This window comes from Limulus polyphemus, unplaced genomic scaffold (assembly GCF_000517525.1).
Source record: "Limulus polyphemus unplaced genomic scaffold, Limulus_polyphemus-2.1.2 Scaffold1078, whole genome shotgun sequence".
Taxonomy (NCBI): domain Eukaryota; kingdom Metazoa; phylum Arthropoda; class Merostomata; order Xiphosura; family Limulidae; genus Limulus; species Limulus polyphemus.
This window is the reverse complement of record NW_013666688.1, coordinates 162,334-181,869: the sequence shown is the minus strand read 5'-3', so window position 1 is coordinate 181,869 and position 19,536 is coordinate 162,334. Positions and strand designations below refer to the sequence as shown.

Here is a 19,536-nt window from a genome sequence, read left to right as displayed (position 1 = left end):
TTAGTAATTGACGGTCAATCCCACTATTCATTGGTAAAAGAGTAGCCCAAAAGTTCCTTCTAGTCTTGGACTGCTAAATTAGGGACGGCTAGCGCAGATAGCCCTCGTGTAGCTTTGCGCGAACTTCAAAAACAAACAAACTGACCAGATATGTTAGTTCGAAGAAAAACAGAATTTGAAATGTCACAGGTACTTTCTCTAAAGAGATGGAGTTCCATCATTACTGATTAAACTAGACTGCAATTTTTTATTTTTATTTAATTTTCTTTTAATGCTTAATAGTTGTAGTAATTGTTGAAATGATTTCCTAATACAGAGATAAAGTGGTGTATATTGTATCCTCTCACTGACACTTTCTAGAAACTGGACTTTTTCAATTGAGTGGCAACGTTTCCACACGTTGGGTTAAACGGTCAGATCAAAGACCTTTTAAGTTCACGTATAGCCGTTACTAATTTTGCACTATACTGAAAATGAAGAGGGCATCCAGTCAACATTATTTGCCGCTTACATGGACTTTGTTCGGTTGGAACCGAATAACGTGATTTACTCTCATTTTCATAACGTGGTCACGAATGTTTAGCGAGATTTCGCTACGAACTTTGGACCCTACGATACGCAGCCTGGTAGGCTAACCACTAAGCCACGCTTGACCATTTTACTCCGTGAATGGTTTCATTTGAAGTTATAACCTCTAGTGTGTCACGTGCGTTTTTGTGACATATATATTTTTATCATTTGTAATTTTAAATTCGAAATATTCACAGGAAGTACTATTATTTGTGCATTCTGATTAAAAAAGTTATCACACAGGATCACACACACAAAAGTTGTAATAGTTTTCAAACGGGACCCAAAACTAGATCGCTTTCGAATAGATCACTATTCTTTTTCAGAATAATAGTGAACTATTTGAAAGCGCTCGAGTTTCGGGTCTCGTTTGAAAATCATTATTATTTGTGCATTTAGTTTTATTGACAGCACACTGGTTAATATTTCTGGAACTTGAACAACGTTAGTATAATAGTAGTATAAACGTTATGAAAAATTCGAGAAAAAACATGCTACATATGTGTTAGACTTTAAATATAATCTATATATATATAAGAGGGTAATGTCCCTCTATCAGCAAATCTTCTCCCATTTGGACGAAACTTCAACATCATAAAGAGAAGTTCCTAACAATTGGGTCTCGTATAAAAAGTTTATTTAGTGCATGTATCCACTTTTTTTTAAGAGATAAATCAATAATAGCTTTATATCGCACCAAAAGGGAAAGTAAAGAAATAATAGAACCTTATTATATAATATTTTTTCCTAAATCGCTTCCTTAACGGTACTTCTTTACTTTTTAATAATGTAAGTTAATTTTGTACATTTATTATTGTCAACGAGATTATATTTTAAATAAAACTTCTAAAATTGTGGTAAAGTGAATTTAATGTAGAATTTCAAAGTTATTCTTTCTAGTAGAGAATCATTGTGATATTTCAGAAGAAAAGTGACTTTTTCTGCTGGAGAATCCAAGCGTACGCTATGAATTAAATTGATTTGTGGCCGAATGAATCGCAAGTCCTTTCGCACGTAGATCGTTGTATACAAATTTGCAGGAATTTTGTAGTAATTCATTCTTCGTGGGTTAAAAAACTTTTTTTTTTCAGTATGAGTATAAAGTGATCAAAAACATCGAAAATCACGATGCCAAAAATTGCCAAACGGAATTTTGAGAAAGAAAATGAAACGTCAGGATGCAAGTTACAATAAGAAAGAGCAAGAAAGAGATAGGCTTGCTCACCAAGTTATGAGGAAAGATCCAGTGAGAAGAAGCCAGGAACAAACCCGAACTACAGAAGCACATCAAATTTCTCACCAAGATGCAGTAGAAGAAGTTAGGAGCAATTTCATGACAGAAAAACACATCGTTCAGCTCGTCAAGTTCCTGTTAGAATAGTTGCCCGTAGGTCAACGTTTCTGTAGTTCAATATAAGAAGTGGTTTGTAGTCATTGGATAATTGTTTCAGTGGTTAGTGGCGAGTGATCAGAGGAACTACATCAGTCAAGGAATTACTGATGAATAACCAAGAAGTGCCAGTTGTGAAAAGTTCTCTAAGGTGGACAAAAGAAACCCATCAGACTTGTCACTCGAAACGTCAGATCACCCTCAAAAGTAGGTACAGTTCGGCATCTGGTATTGAAACTAATATCAGCATGGTGGACCTACAGCATATGTGCTGGCTTGACGCTGGAGAAACCATGTCCGAAGATGGCAATCTGATGCTGCCATATCTGGAAAATATGGTGGGCGAGGGAGAACATCCCAACCAACTCAATAATCCTGTGTTGCATTAAACGTGCCACATGTGGACGTACATTCTCGTGGAGAAGAAGAACACCTTTCAGATTGATGAGTGAAGGGCTTGATTTAAACGTTTCAATTGCTGATTATAAATCTCTGCATTGATAGTTCGCTGTGGATTGAGGAGTTCGAAATGAATTACTCCTTTGATGTCCCACAAAATGCAATGCATCACTTTCTGTGGATGGAGTCCAGGTTTTTGGGTCGGAAGTGGTTTTTGTCTAGGACTGAGCCATTGTTTTTGGCATTTAATATCCATATAGAGAATCCATTTTTCATCACCGGTGACAATTCTGTCCAAAAATGGTTCACGCGCACTATGCGCCAGAAGAGAAACAACAGTCACACGTTGGAAACAATGATCATCGATGAGTTTGTGAGGCACCCAAACACCTTCTTTATGGAGTTTTCCCCATATTCCTTAGATGTTTACGTATTGTTTCATGAGAGATATGCAATTTCAGGGCTATTTCAGGGTTAGACTCAACAAGCGTCAATATCAGTTCCAACATGTCAGCCCCTGCCCTCACAGTTTGAGGCTAAAGTTACCTGAACGAAATTTGCTGAACCATCGTTGACACTTACGAATATTCAAAACATTTCCATAAACTTCTTTTATTTTTTTTTACTACAGAGGCGTTGTTTCCTTTCTTGTATTCAAGCAGCATTACATGCCGAATGTGTGTTTCGTCGTGTACCATCACTATAAGGGATTAGAGTATATTAAACGATACACATTATATGGGCTACACTAACGTGACGTTTAGGTGGTTCATTTAACTATTATTATTATATTATACGTGATGTACGTTTTTTTTTGGGGGGGGGGGGTTAATGAAAGTGTTCTAAAATACGACATTAATTTCTTGACGACCTAAAACTTTATATTTTCTGGTCGACAAAGTGGAATGACCTCTCATATGAGTCGAGATACAGCTCAAGCTTTAACTGCATGGCCACCAGATGATGATAGGCTTGTATTTAAATTAGATGGTTAAGGTCCCATTTAGGATTCCTTGTAGCAGTAGGTGGTTATTTTCCATTCAATCAGTCATACGATGATGCCAAAGATGCTTTATATTCTCTTTCTCTCTCTGAAAAGTGTCATGCAGTTTATTGTCAGGAAGAACCAGGTTACCTGTCTCTGCCTTGGGGAGTTCTGATTGGAATATCTGTCAGTCTACATTGAATGAAACTGCTTTACAGCAACTTAGACTGACGAAGCACAGAAACTGCAATTGTATCAGTGATAAGTCACTTCTGTTGGTCATGAGAAAATGGAAGCCCAATTAGAAGGAAAATGGATTATTCAAAATCAACAGGAATAAGCTAACAAAATTGCAAGGGAATCAGATAAGGTTCTTTAGTATCACAATATAAGATGTGCATTTTCAAAATTAATAAAGCTCAGTATTTCCTATCATTCTTTATCACTACCTTTGCAAAACAAGGAAGGTAAACTTTTGACAAAACGTTGAGGTATGAAGAGAGTAGTATCGTAATCTACTCAGCCATCCAGCAGCAGCCTTATTCCAAGGATTTACATGTGTCAGTTGATCTTGTTATGCCAGATAATAACAAGCACCGAACTCTATCTGAAATAGCTAAAGTCTTCAAGTCTCTCAATAATGCAAAAGCACCAGACAGCTACAACATCACATCAGAAATACTAATATTGGTGGAGCAGTGTGAAGAAATGGTTGACTGGCATAATTAGAAACGTCTGGCAAACTGAACAAACACCAGCTGACTGGAAAATAGGGATAATATTAATACTATAAGAGCAAAGGTAACAAACTATTTGTAAGAACCATCGTAAGATCACACTACTGCCCATCTTTACACGAGTCTTTGTACTCATTCTGCTTTGAGTAGATTTGGGGGTATGCTTGACATAATTTGGTGATTAAGACGCTCGACTCACAACCTGCGGATATCGGGATGGAAACCCATCACCTAAAATGTTAGCTCTTTCAGCCTTAGAATCATTATAATGTGAAAGTCAATCCCACTGTTCGTTACTAAAGAGTAGCCCAAGACCTAACAGTGGGTAACATTGATTTGTCTTTCATTTATAGTATATCACTTCAAAATTAGGGGCAACTAGCGCAGATAGCTCTCAAGTATCTTTGCACGGAATTCAAGAAGGACAAAAATAAATGTTGGTGGTAAATGTACTTTGATCACGGCAACGCTTCTCTAATGATCTTTTATTCATTATGGTGGATCGTATTGTGAAACTAAATATTGTCACGCAGAACAAGAACAGATTTTGGTGAGCCTCTTTGTATAACCTATAAATCTTTCTTTCGCCAAAGGACTGGATATTTAAAAACACAATGCACAGAGATTTCCTTGGTGTCACCATCGATGACCACATATTTACTGTTCTGGATTATGCTAATGATGTAACACTTCTGTTCAGGATGCTTGAGAGTCTGCTGCTATCCCTGGATATCTTGAAGGATGAGGCTTCCGGTTATATTTTCAAGATTGACTGGCCAAAAACGAAAAATAAGAAAATCTCAGTTCCGAGCTCCGTCCACAATAACCTGAAAACAGAGAGCACTAACAGTAAGATTTTTAATTTTATTAATCTACCTTGACTGTCAGTAACATTTTACAGACAGCAAGCGAGTTGGAGATCAAACATTCGTATAGTCAAAACAACCAAGCGGACCATTGACCAAAATTTGGACTTGTATCCGTCTGTCTTGCAGCGCAAGATTTAGAACTAGATGGCGACGCTTCATCAGTACAGCTACTCTGAGTTTGATTCGCTGATGAGGGAGAGAGAGAATTGTGCAACAATAAATATAAAGAGTATGAACGTGACGATAATTTGATAAGTTATTTATATAACTAATAAACTGAAATCATGAATTTAAAAATCTAAATAAAGTACTATTTTTATTACGTTAAGCAGTGCCGTATTAAGGCACTGGTGGGCCCGGGCAAAGTATAAACTATTGAGCCCCCCCCCCCTTGATTACCCTTGCTTCAAGAAATTACCATACAAATGGATAAACTCAATTTATTAGTAATAAAAAATTAAGAAATAAAAAGGAAAAATATATTTCTTTTAAAAACTGGTTCATTATTGTTATTTTATTATACCATTCATATTTTATTCTTTGTTAATTTACTCGCAACGCGCAGTGGACCCTGGGCAACTACCCCTTTTGCCCACTGGATAAAACGGCCCTGACGTTAAGAAATAATTGACCAACAGGTGGCTAACTACTTCCTGAACCAAAGAATTAATATACCCACAAAATAAAAAAAAAATCATTATAATTTCATGCTGAAATGAAAGGTATAAATTTTATGAGAACTTGTCGAAGTTGATATAAATAAGGGTATATTTGTGGCTCCCTCTACATATGTTTAGTTTCTTCTAAAGACGGGATCACCCATTCATACGGAAAGGATGTGCTGAGAAAACAAAGACGAGCTGAATATTAGTATTGAGTACATGAGGTTCGATATAGTTTTACCATTATTTCTTTCATTACCCTACAAAGTGTATTTAACACAACAAATTAAGTACCTTTGACGTATTATTTGCAGTTTCAAAACATTAATTGATTCAATTTACACTAATTTATGCAAAGAATATATTTGTAACACTGTCCTTTACTTACCTCCACGTTTTGCCATTTCTACTGTCTGTTAATAAGCGACACCTCGTAGGTAGTTGAAAACTATAAAGCAAGCAGCGATGGAACAGTAGTGAAGGATAGTCTGTCCCTATTGTTTTTGTTAGTGTAATTAATATAATTTACAAATTATGACAGTATTAGTTTTTTTGTATTAATTGATTCTTTTACCATAATGTTGAGAGTTTGGTGTATTATGGTTTTTATTTTAGGGGCATCTGATGTCTTATCCGTTGGTAAGTTTTATTTATTGTCCTGAAACTTTTTTTGGAGGGGAGAAAAACTAAACAAACTAGAATTTAGTAATTTGTTTGAATTTAGGGAAATGGCTTTAAATCAAATATGATTCAATCTACAGCCTATGAGTATTGGTTGTTTTTATAGTGTATGAAATTATGTATTGTAATAGTATGAAGTCGTCAATTACTACTTATTTGTTATGTAGTGTCAGTTCTTCTGGCTTTTAATTCTATATAACCTGTTCTTTAGCTTGGCGTATAGGTCATCTAAATAGTAATTGAGTATTTAGAAACCTATCTTGCAATATAATGTTTAAAAATATTAGGTTTAGAGATGGATTTCTCAAAAGTAGGAAATTCGTGCACGCATCGTAACAAACTAGAATTTGGAAAAGCTTGTGTGTCTAAAAATTTAGTAGTGATTGTTCCAATTTCTCTAAGTGAGATATCTTATCTTGCATGACATGGTACAAGTTGGGATCTTGAGCCTATCCGAACTTGACGTTAATGTTAATACCTTTGCTATATTTTGGAATGATTCCGATTGATGTAATAATCAAATATGCTTATTTGTAATATTAAATGTGAATATATTTTTAAACGTTGTTTATCAATGCCTATTAAATGTTTAAGCTCTAATACTAGTAGTAGGTAGAGTTCGGGACGTTGTGAATAATCCGTCACAAAAATGATAATTATTATATTCCGTATTCAGGTAATATTTTAAATAACTGAGCTATCATTTAAGGGTACTAGTAATCATTTTTCAACAATGTTGTTGTATTCCAAGCCTCAATTTGAAACTTTTTCGAAATATAATGTGATATTGCCGCTATACGAAAGAACCAAGTTTAATGTGAACATGTATGAAATCCATTATACAGTAAAGAAAAAGTTGTGATTTTTCAAAAAAAAAAAAAGTCGTTCAGTTGTTTAAAATTTCATTTACTAGGTGACAAACTTTCTTCAATGTCGCCCAGTCACTATGTTAAAAATGTTCCGAAATGGTAACTATCGACGCTTGTTCGTTTGCGAAATCGTTCGAATGTAGCAGTCGTCAAGCCGTCAACAAATAGCTCACAAAAAGAAATAATAATGCAGGTTCTGGTACTAACATTTCAATTCGTTGTACTAAATAAATTCGAGGGGTATATCCTGGGACTGAATGAAATTTCACTGTTGCATATAATGCTGAAAATAACATGAAAAAAGACCGTACTAAGTAGCTTGTTTGTTCCTTCTAAAATTTCCGTTGTACTAGAAGACGACTGTCCAAATACGTGGTTCAAATGTGGAAATGGACGATGTATAGCGAACTTCTGGGTTTGTGATGGTGAGAACGATTGTGGAAACGGACAAGATGAATTGGATTGTGGTGAGTTAACGTATAATTATACACTTCATTTGAAACTATGTTGGGAAATTAGAGTAGTATTATTGTTATTTTTAATCTAGAGAATCTATAATATCCGAGTTGCCATGTTGGAAAAGAACAGTATTTGTCCAGCAGACCGGACAGTTCGACCGAATAAGTATTAACACATGCATTTAAAAGTTTGGTTTCGCGAAAATTTGTTCGTCTGTTCGCATAGTGTTTGGTCTTGCGAAATTATACCTTAAAGTTTAATAGTAGGATTTAGAATTGAGAAATTACTTGAACAATATAAAACTTGTTAGGTGAGACCAGAGGCGATGTTAATTTCCGCGTCAGGTAATTAAGATGTAATAGTTATTATTTAATAATAGGTAAAATATTTCTCGATACGTTGTTGACGTTATGCCTGTCGTTAGTTACGTGGAATCTGTAGAAGTTGTGAAAGTTGTAATCAAAGTATTCAATTTTGGGTGGATTGTGTTTTGCACTCTTGTAGTATTCCCCCCCCCCCCAAAAAAAAAGGCTTAAAAGTAATATATCAACCTTAGCCCTGTAAATCGAGCAGATGCAATAAGCGTGGTACTGGAGTTAAAACACTTTGACCAATGTGCTTCTCTAATTTAAATGTTCCACACTGACATTACTGGTTGTGTGTAAACTAAATGGCTGCAAGAGTAATTTCACATTGAAGTAGTATCGTTAGTTCTTAACATTAGCACTTGACGTCACTTCGGTAACCTTCAGATACACTTATCAGGGCAGTAAGTTTATATATATATTATAACATTATTTTTCAGTTAAGTTGGCAAAGCATCATTGATTGTATTTATACCATAGCTAAATGCAGCAAGAATCCCCCCCCCCTCACATGTACATTGGCCAAATAGCAAAAACAATACATTCAAGCTATTATTATAATGTATAAAAAAAGCTTAAGTAAACAACTGCTAATCATTTATGTATTGATAATTATTCCAGTTTTATCGTCGAAAGACGAGAGGGTGTGTACAGACACAGAAATTCTTTGTTTAAAAACGCTGGAATGCATTTCTGTGGTATGGCAGTGTGATGGGGAAGACGACTGTTTGGATGGCACAGATGAACAAAACTGTGGTAAGGGAAGGTTTCAATTTGTTTGCACTAGCTGAATGATAAATGTCTAGAGGGCGTTTTGTTAGATAATCCTGTTTAAAACAGGAGGCGATAAATTGTTTCAGTTGTTTAGTTTTCATAGAATTATCACTTAATGCTGTAGAAAGTTTGTAGTTTCAAATGTTACCGGCCAATTTCAGTTTTGTCCGTAAACTATTAATTAATTCAAAGTAATAGACCTTCAAATGAATGCGAAATTGGAGTTAGAATTTTTTTTTCTATTGAAATTACAGAAAGACTATATTAAAAAAAAAAAAAATTATCGAACGCTGCTTTTGAAGTTTTAGGTGTTTGCCACTGAGGAATTATTAGTTAGCGTAGTGTCACTTTCATATTGTTACGACATCGAGGTCACGTCATTCTCGAACTCTCACGTCTTTTCCTTAAATCTCGTGATCTTTCTAGATATAGTGTAGTCTCGTGTGTGTGTGTGTGTGTGTGTGTGTGTGTTTATATATACACACACACACACACACACACACACACACACACACACACGAAGCGACGGGGAGGTAATGAGTAATTGAACGGAGTATTGTTGAGGTCGAGCACGTGACACGTACGTTGAGAATTATAGCGCGACTGTTGAAATTAAGTGTATCGCAAAGTTATATTCAGAAAGAATAAACCAGTTTTATTTAAGAAAGGACTTGTGTCGCTAAAGTTTCGTCGGAACGAATTTACGGAAAATCAATTAACAAACGGAGACATAACAATATACAGTCTGGAGCTCAATCGCGTCTAAGAGTAAGAATTAATAACAGTAGCTTAGAACAATGGATAGAGTAATATAGTTTAATATGAAGGAAATGCCTGTTACCTTTAGATTATAAGAATGTTTGCAAAATTTTCTTTCACATGCACCACTACCATTATATACTTTGAATGCAAAATCAGAACTCTTAGTTTAAATATAACGTAGAAGCACCAGGCAATAAGAATGACAAAAATCGTACTTTCCTAATTTCAATTACCTTATTAGCCCAAGAACAGATTTAATATTTAAATCATAAATGACAAATACAAGGACACTAATATTTGTCATTTAAGAGTTTTGCATATCGCAAACTTGGATTTTCATGTAATAAGTAGTAGTATATTAGTTAATGGTTAATGATTGATATTAATGATGGTAATATGGCTGCCCCCTAAACTGATGATATATAAAGAGAAGTTGGTGCTTTGGTTCGTTATTTGAATTTGTCAATGTTGAATTTCTCTAGCATAAACTTGGTGCATGTTTGTATACCCAGTCTTTATGTGAAATTAATATTTACTTTAGTTGTTAGTTTTTCATGCCTTTTGCTTTAACAGAAAATGTTTCAAACTGTAATGGTTACCAGTGTAAAAACCATCAGTGCATTCCTAAGCGGTGGCATTGTGATGGCACTGAAGATTGTAAGGATGGATCTGATGAAGAAAACTGTAGTAAGTTTGATAGTTAACTTTGATTTTATATTGTTGCTGTTTAAAAGTATTACCTTTCATTAAAGTAATTGCATTACAATTAATTAGTGATTTTAATCATTATAGAATGTATACATTTACTACTCCATTAATAGAATTTTATGATTTTGAAATAGAAAAAAACCTGCATTTCGTAAATGATTTATCACAATGCTTATAAGTATATACCTCATTTGCTTTTATACACAAGATTCGATACTTTGACAACAGTTGAGTAGAAGAATAATTTATATGAAGAAAGGTACCCATTTCATTATGCTTGGGAAGTCTTAGAAAATGCCTTTTTAATATTATATACTACAAATATTTATTCTTAAATCTTAAAGAATTGAGAAACAGAGGACAAAGTGGACCCCTCACTCTCCTCTTTTCCAAACAAAAACATAACCCTTCAGTTTTTAATTTTAAAGAACTGTAATTTAATTCAAACTTTAAACGCAATTGGTAAATATCCCAAGGATTTAAGTTTTTATTTTTCATGCTATCAAAACTTTATTATGCATTGTTGTACATAATGAAGCTTGAATCACATTATTATACCTGCAGTAGGGTTGTATGTATAAGAATCTAAAATGAGTAGGATAATGACCATAAATAGGATTATTCTCCTGAACATAAGAAATGTGAACCTTTTAATCTTTACAAATAGAAAATTGTTGTTTATTTACAAATAAATATAAAATAAAAGGGCAGACCTTATGAATGTTAAATTTTATCTTTGTCAACAGATAATACAATGCTAGCAGTCAGTCTGTGTACTAAAGAACATGGAAAGTTTCTGTGTAAACATGGAAGTTGTATAGAACTGAAACAAGTTTGTGATAACAAGAAAGACTGTCTTGATGGAGAAGATGAAGGAGGGCACTGTGGTAAATGTTGACTAATAGATCTATTTGTAATAATGGGATGTACAACATGTTGAACTCTACTGTGAACGTTCCCAAAATGTATCATGTGCTATAGATATTGTGTAACATTCTGTCTGTTAGTTAAAAGATTTATCTCTATTGCCCTTTATGTAGAAAGTAACTTTTTATTTTATTTTTATACTTCAAATCTAACTGTTTGCTGGGATTATAATTGCAAACTATGATGTCAACTATGGTAACAGTTACACTTTATATTCTAATGTGCCAGGATAACTGTTTACAATCTTTAGAATTGATAATACATTGGACAAATGCAAGTATGAGGGAAAACTTTTGCTGATTAAAATATTTTCCATTGTCTAATTGCGGTCTTCACCTCCACCCCATACTTTCATATTCAGATGTATAAAACCAACTATTGGTTTTAGTTTCTGTATAGAATTCTTTTAATTAAAAATAAATAAATAAATGGTAGGCTTAAGTTTGACCTAAAACAGTATAATGGCATTAGTTGCAGCTCAAAACTTGTTCTGTTTATTTTTCAGATCATTAACTCTGTAATGAAAAAAAGGTGTGTCTACAAGGTTATTTACTTAGTTGTTATTAGGGTGAGGAACCAGAATAATAATGTCCTCACTTTTGATACCTGTTTCATGAACAGTTTTTACTTTTAAGTACAGAATTTGTTGCATGGTACTTGTTCATAGTTTTTGAATTATTTGGCATGATTATTCTTAAATAGATGTCAATGAATGCCACAATTCCAATTGTTCCAATGATTGCCTTAAAATGCCAACAGGATTTGAGTGCATTTGTCCCCAAGGATACCAGCTGAAAAATGACAGAATTAATTGTGAAGGTAAAAATTAATCACTTGCATTTCAGATCACATGTCATAATAATAATAATGTTTTACTTAGTGAATTGAAGGGGGAGAGTATTTAATGGTGGTAGTTTTTCTATTAGTAGTAATAATATTTAATTCTTTAAATGTTTTGAGCAATTTGTATTGTCTGTATGCTAAGTTCTTAAACTTGGCTGAACCTTGTTTTTTAAATTTCATTTGGGAAGTGTTTGTGAAGGGAATAGGACAAGATCTCAAAAGTAATGCATAGAGAACAAGGAGAGAACACCTAACAAAACATTTATTTTATTGCATTTATTTTATTTATTGGGCATGACATTGTTGCAGAACATCTTGCATTGAACTGTTCATTTCAATGAACAATGAATTGTATGTGCTTTTCTTTTCTTCTTGGTTATATGTGATTAACATTTCCTTTGCCATCAAATTACTTTGTTTGTAGATGTAAATGAATGTGAAGACTCTGATCACAGAATGTGCAGTCAGTATTGTGAGAACTCTGCTGGTAGTTACACCTGTACATGTCAGAAAGGTTATCTTGTGTCAAATAATTCATGTGAAGTAGAAGGTAAGCTTTCATCAGTATTACAAAATTCATGTCATTAATCTTAATAGTAACTCCTGTATTATGGAGTAGCGCATAGTGTTTTAAATTGTTTTTCACTCTAATGTCCACATTGAACACTGACTTTTAAATTTGGGTATGAAATAGTGTAAAAAAAAAAAAAAAAAAAATTACTCTATGCAGGGCAGGAACCACTACTCATCTTTTCAAACAGTCGAAGCATCAGAGGCTTGTGGCTGAGATCGCAGCATTTTTTCCCTATATACAACTCCTTGTCAAGAGCTATTGCAGTTGATTTTGATCCTGTAGAAGGACGTGTTTATTGGATTGACATTAACATTGATGCTACAGGAATTTATTCTTGTCTATTGGATGGCACAGATTTTCGTCCTATCATAACAAATGGTAAGTTTATTGACTGTGGTCTCTAGGTTTAGTATTTTTGATGACAAAGTGAGAATTAACTTTAATCTTCTTTTTACTTGGATAAAACGTTAATTTTTATTTCATTGGTAAAGATTGAATAATGTTGATCACTATTTGAATGAAACTGTTTTTGTAACAGTCATTAAAATGGCTGAGTGTGGAACACTTTCAGGTTGTCACTGTGAGTGTGAAGGATGGTATCACTTCATGACTCGTGGAATCTGATGCTCTAAATTGTGAAATGGTTGCATTTAATTATATGTAAGTTAGTAAAATTGTGTAAACTCATCTTTGTGTATGCATGTCAAAAAAAAAAATAAATAAATAAAAGTGCACATGCACACACAAACTTAGTACTTAGTTACAAACTTTGACCTTCAACTTCATATACCACCATTTAAATCACTAGCTAAAACATACTTTGATTTTAAACTTAAGTTGTATACTACCATTAAGAACTACTAAATCTGTGAGTATTTTTGTAGATGTATTTCTAAAATATTAAATTTTCATGACCTAAAATAAATAAGTAAATATATTTTATGAACATCTGCTGACTTGTTTCAATTAAATAAACAAAAGGTACAATGTAGAGAGCAGCCTTCATCATCTGTGGTGACCATATTGTTGGTTTCCATTTGGATTTGTGAAGGTTTGTGAACACTTTTGTTTTATGTACTTAAGTCTTTGCTAATTACCATGTTTGTAATTCGAAGACAGATTAACTTTAACTACAATAGACTATTTTGTTCTAGGGTAATTCTGTTAACAAGCTGTAACATTATTTATACCTCCAGTGTGGAAGTGGTAGCTAGTCACATAGTAGCCTCTACCCTTGCCATGATAGTCATACTTTTCAATTTATTTAAACAATTTAACACTAAAATGATCCATTTTTTTGAAATGGTAATCTCATACCTCATCTGACTTTATAATTGTGGAATGTTTGTAATCTACCCAAAAAATGCATGTCATCTGCACTTCTAAATTACCATACCAACTGAATTGTAACAAAATGGTTTGGGATCTTAACCTGTATGACCAAAAGGGTTGTCAAGGTAATTGGATATGCAAATTGTTACCATAGTTTGTGGTCCACTTGGACAGCAGTAAGACTACAGATTTACAATGCCAAAATCTGTGGTTAAATTCCCTACAGTGGATACAGCAGATAGCCCAATGTGGTTTTGCTCTAAAATAACCACACCATAGATTGTGAACAAATCTGGATCTTAAGTTCTGTTACTTAAATATGCATTCTACAAGTAAAGTTTGGTTTGTAACAGGGTTTTCACTCAGTACTGGTGGTACACTTCATCCAGTACCTGTACTGGGCTGTCATTACTGGTGGTACTGGTACTCATTTATAGTATATCATATATTGAGAATAATATCATGTCCCATCTTCAGTGTTTTTGACTGAATGTCTCCTGGTATTTTGGCTTTCTGTATTGTGCTGTTATTTCCATAATGTTTAATTGCAGGGCTGGTTGCTCCAGAAAGTGTTGCTTTTGACTGGCTAGCAAGAAATCTCTATATCACGGATACAGATCTGAAGAAAATAATTGTATGCAAAATTGATGGTTCAGCATGTCATGTGCTAATTTCAGAAAATTTGGACAAACCTCGTTCACTAGTTTTGAATCCTGCCAGAGGGTAGGTAGACAAGATCAAAACAAACTGATAGACATAATCATTAAAGTTAAGTTTACTGAAGGTATCTTGTGCAGTAATTAGTGTTGTCAGTAATGGGAACAAAAAATGTGTTCTTGTAGTTCAAACATTGCTAAACATTGTCAGCTTCTGAATATTAATTAAGTAAAAATAATAATAGATTAGTCTTAATTTTTTTGTTTTCTAACAAATACCTCAATACTCATGTAATGCCTTAAATAACATTAAGTTAAAAAAACAATAAAAGGGGGGGGGGTAACTTGCTTAATCTAGTTTAAGTGGAAAGTGTTATTGTTTAAGCAATGATATAATTAGTATCTCTCCCACTAATCTATCTCTCAATTCACCTGATGAGCCCTGGTATTTGGCAAAAGGTCTCATTGGATATGGCAGTGTGGTTTACATTTTGTTTTAACCATAAGTTCTTATCTGAAATATTTATTAACTTTAGATATGTAATAACAAGCACAATATTCTATTGTAGAAGTGAAATGTTTTAATACATTTTTCAGTGTTATGTATTGGGCAGACTGGGGGAAAACACCAGTAATTACTCAAAGTAACATGGATGGTTCTGAAAGAATTGTACTTGTGGATACAGAGCTGATCTGGCCTAATGGGCTAGCTATAGATTATGCTCTATATCGTCTCTACTGGGCTGATGCAAAATTAAACAAGATCGAGTATTTGACATTAGACGGAAAGGAGAGAAAAGTAAGTGCATCTTTAAATTTTGGAGTTTTTTTTATAACCCAGTAAAATAATTGTACAAAAGCCCAAAGTGAGTTTGTTTTTTAACTTTTTTTTTTTTTTTTGAAGTATTATTATCATTATTATAGGTGATTTTCCGAGATGATATTTTTCATCCATTCTCTCTGGCTGTGTTTGAAGATTGGGTTTACTGGAGTGATTGGATCACCTTTTCCTTGGAGTCTTGTAATAAGTTTACAGGGAAGAAGCAACAGCTAATATTTCGTGAACACCATAACCATCTTATGGGAATACACATTTACCATCCTGTTATGAGAGACATTGGTAATTGGAAAGTTTTGAACATTAAACTTAACCCCTGAGATCTAATTTTATTTGCAAATGAACAAACAGTACTCTAATTTGAATAACTTCATATTAATAGCAGACAGGTCCCTGCCGTCAGTTGTGAAAATATTTATTACTAATTTATGAGATATTCAGCAAAGCTAAGAGTATATTAAACCATTTTTATTGACTTCTATATAATATTCTTTTTTCCTTACTACTACTAGAGCTCAGTGGCATGTAATTTTGATTTGTAAGCCACCATATAAGAGGGAAATCATGAGATAGTTTGCTATATGTATAATGTTGTAGTGTTAAATTTATTTTGTTTAGTAATGGCTAGCCAGTCAATAATAGTTCAGGAGTTTGAAATACATTTAGAAATTTATTATTCATGTCTAAATAACAATCAGTTGCTTCTGGTTATGAATTTATTTAATTCTTAAAAGGATTCAGTAGAATACTGGTGGTATGTGTATCTCTACCCGGTTGGGTTACTGACAATTATTGTAAGCTTAAGCTTTAATTTGTTTTTACAATTTCAATTTATAAATTATTTTCAGTATCCAATCCATGTTGGCCTGGAGCATGTAGTCATTTATGTGTACTTGGACCAAGACACCAATATCGTTGTGTGTGCCCTTCAGGCTTTTTATTACAAGTTGATGGAAATATTTGTCAAAGTAAGTTGTTCAGAGGATGATTTCAAAATTGCTTTACATACATACATACATACATACATACATAATCAGTCATTACATTGCTATAGAAGTTTTTCTGTGTGGGATATGGTTGCTTTTATAGTTTACTTTATAACTAAAATTTGTCTATAGAAACTTAAGAAATGAAGTTCAACACTTTTAGAACATGTGATATATCCATGCACTCCTAGCTTTTAGTTTTATTGACTGTAGGTTTTGGTTTTATAACTACATCAGGACCTTAAGTTTCAATAATAAGTTCTACATTACTGAAAAATTGGAGTATAACAAGCATGTAATCATTTCCTTTATTACGAAGCTCCTGGCACATATGTATGTGATTCATTGGACTTAACCTTATATTGGAAAGATAATGACTTTAATTCAGAATTTACAAAATGTCTATTCACACAATATGATGAGCCTTCAGTCAATAAGTTTATTCTATGCAAAATAAGACTCATCTTTAGTCCAAGAACTTTAATATAGCTCAAATACTGAAGTCATTCTGACACTGACAACTGGATGATGTTTGTTAAGAATGAATATGCTTTTGACCATTGTACAGTTTGTATATTGCACTTGCATAACCTCTACAACCTCCTAAATGGAATGTTCGGCACCTAGCTTGCACTGTAGTTGTTGTTGACCTTTTCCACTTTATCTATGATGGTCTCCCTTGAATGGATGTTTCTTTTTGCAGCTTGTGGAATTCCAATATAAGAGGAGGGGGGGGGGGGGGAAATGCAGTAATCAAATGACAACAAATACTATTTGAAAGCTGCATCATCCCAATAAATTTAATTTAATTGGTTAACATCCATAACCTACATGTTAAAGTCAGTTTATGTATATTAGTTGCAGACCTATTGGTCACTGCATTAATGGACATGACATAGTAAACAGTCACTTGCATATGAATCTCCAGTATTGTAACAAGGGGCATGGTGATTTATGATACCTTATCAGATTTGTATTGTATCGCGAGTTGTATTGTTAATCATATTATATAAAGATATGCTTAATTTAAGATAGATTTTCATCTTAAATCTTTTTCTCTTTAATACAGACTTATTGTATTAACATGTGAAATAAATGTGCGAGACAAACTTAAGTGATGGAATAAATTTTCTGAGATATGAATAAGGCCTTACTTAAATTACCAGGGCACTGAAGTATCACAATTGAGATTTATTAAGGTAAATGAGATTAGTTAATTAATATATTCTTAAGATTTTCTTAAGTTTTTTTTGAGTTCTTTCAAAGTTGTAGGTAAAAATAATTCAATGTTCAGCTAACTTAAACAAACTTATTATAATTATAATCCTATTACAAGCTCTAACACTGTCAATTTGTAGGCCTAACTTTTCCGCCACCGTAACTGTTCTACACAACTTAAACACTTGTACAAAGTATTGCAATAACCAGCACAGAATCACTCTTGAAACTGCTATCTTTAACTGACCACTATTGCTTCATAGAATGTTCTTCTATAATCTATATTTCAATATACTACAATTTCATATTTTTAGTTTTCCAGAAGTTCAAAACCTGTCTTAACTTCCTAAACTTCAATCAAACTATGGCTGTTATGACTTGTACATGTATGCATATGTTTAGTACTAAACATATTGTTGCGTCAGAGAGGTCACGTGACTAGTGTCACGCCACCTCTCGAACCTTTGGGAATAGTTGGGAGATTACTAGATATAGGGTGACAACGTGACGGAACAATGTGTGAGTAGACAGTAAGTAATTGATCTGCAGTCAGAGTATTATTGAGCACGTTCGTTGTTATAGCATTTGTTTTAGCGCAATTGTTGAAATTAAGTGTATCGTAAAGTTATATTCGGAAAGAATAAACCAGTTTTATTAAGTAAGGACTTGTGTCGCTAAAGTTTCGTCGGAACGAAGTTACGGGAAATTAATTAACAAACGGAGACGTAACAATATGAAGCAATGTTGGCAAATCCATACAAAAAAATCTACCTGTAATAAATTTAATGGCCATAAATTTGACCTTTTAACAGGAAACTTACTGTCTGAAAATAGTATGTTTTATTTTCAAAACTTCTTAACTAACCTTGCATGAATATAAGCATTTTGAAGAGAGCTAGAAAATGTGAAATTTCAGAACAATCAAAGCAGTGTACTGCATTGACTGTCATTATCCACCTTGAGATAATATTGCTACGTGATGCTTTGTTATGCATGCACATAGCCATGACAAGATACTTGTAGTGTATGAAAAACTTGCTAAATGCAGCTTCTAGTTTAGAATTTAATAAATACTTAATTATTGTACTTTTGGTAGTCAACATTTTGTGATGTTCCCATGTGGTTTAGTAACAATATAGCAGCAATGTTTTTTAAAAAAAAAAAAAAAAAAAAAAAACTAGAGCATTTGAAAGTCTTCTAAATACATAAATTATTCAATGCATAATTGACTAAAATGTGTAATATTTTATATTTAATAATTATTGTGTGTGTGGTTCAATGTTGGTCCAACAGTGGAAGTACTACGAGTTGCCTTTATTGAATGTTGGGCTAATTGCTTCAGCCCAATGCTACCAATGAAACAACTAAGTGCCAAGATTAGCCTAAGGTATCCTTACTATTTGTTATAATTTATTTGGGCAGTGTACCGTTTCTGGTGGAAGGGCAAATAGTATTTAGGTTGTCTCCAGAGAAATACTTAATTAACTTCTTTACATTTGTATTTCATTATAAAGGTCATTGGTTAGGCCACATTTGGAATTTTGTGTCCATTCTTGGTGCCTTACCTTAGGAAGGACGTTAGAATTGTTGGAAATGGTTTGGAGGAGGGCTACTAGGGTGATGACTGGGATTTAAATGTGGTCATATGAGAAGAGGTTAAAATTATTGAAACTTGTGTTTTTCTTAAAATGAAGAGTTGGAGAGGATTGATTGACGTGTTTAAGATTGTTTAGGTAAGTGACAGTGTCAATTTAATCACAATTTCATGCTTAATGGTGAGAATGGTATGATTAGGCAGCAAAAAGATAAATGTTGGCAGGGTAGGATAGCTTTTTCCAAATGGGGTGGATGATCTTTGAAATGGGTTGTCTGATGTAGTGGATGAAGTTAATTTAAAGGAAAGGTTTAATAAATATTTGAATGAGGGCTGGC

General features: G+C 33.4%; 1 protein-coding gene across 9 annotated transcripts in view; it reads left to right on the top strand.

Annotated features, from left to right (window-relative positions):
• Positions 1-9,912: 9,912 nt before the first annotated feature.
• Positions 9,913-19,536, top strand: part of LOC106462031 (vitellogenin receptor-like) — a 29,499-nt gene continuing 19,875 nt past the window's right edge. For 5 of the 9 annotated variants that reach the window (XM_022389156.1, XM_022389150.1, XM_022389154.1 and 2 more), the window contains exons 1-9: positions 9,921-10,209; positions 10,977-11,117; positions 11,860-11,976; positions 12,425-12,550; positions 12,731-12,952; positions 14,458-14,629; positions 15,160-15,361; positions 15,487-15,682; positions 16,249-16,368. In XM_022389156.1, the coding sequence (XP_022244864.1) occupies positions 10,077-10,209; positions 10,977-11,117; positions 11,860-11,976; positions 12,425-12,550; positions 12,731-12,952; positions 14,458-14,629; positions 15,160-15,361; positions 15,487-15,682; positions 16,249-16,368 (1,429 nt within the window). In that variant the 5' untranslated portion in view covers positions 9,921-10,076. Of the gene's footprint in view, positions 10,210-10,468; positions 10,490-10,976; positions 11,118-11,859; positions 11,977-12,424; positions 12,551-12,730; positions 12,953-14,457; positions 14,630-15,159; positions 15,362-15,486; positions 15,683-16,248; positions 16,369-19,536 lie in introns of those variants that run through there. The other 4 variants (XM_022389149.1, XM_022389152.1, XM_022389151.1 and 1 more) reach the window with 4 other exon arrangements.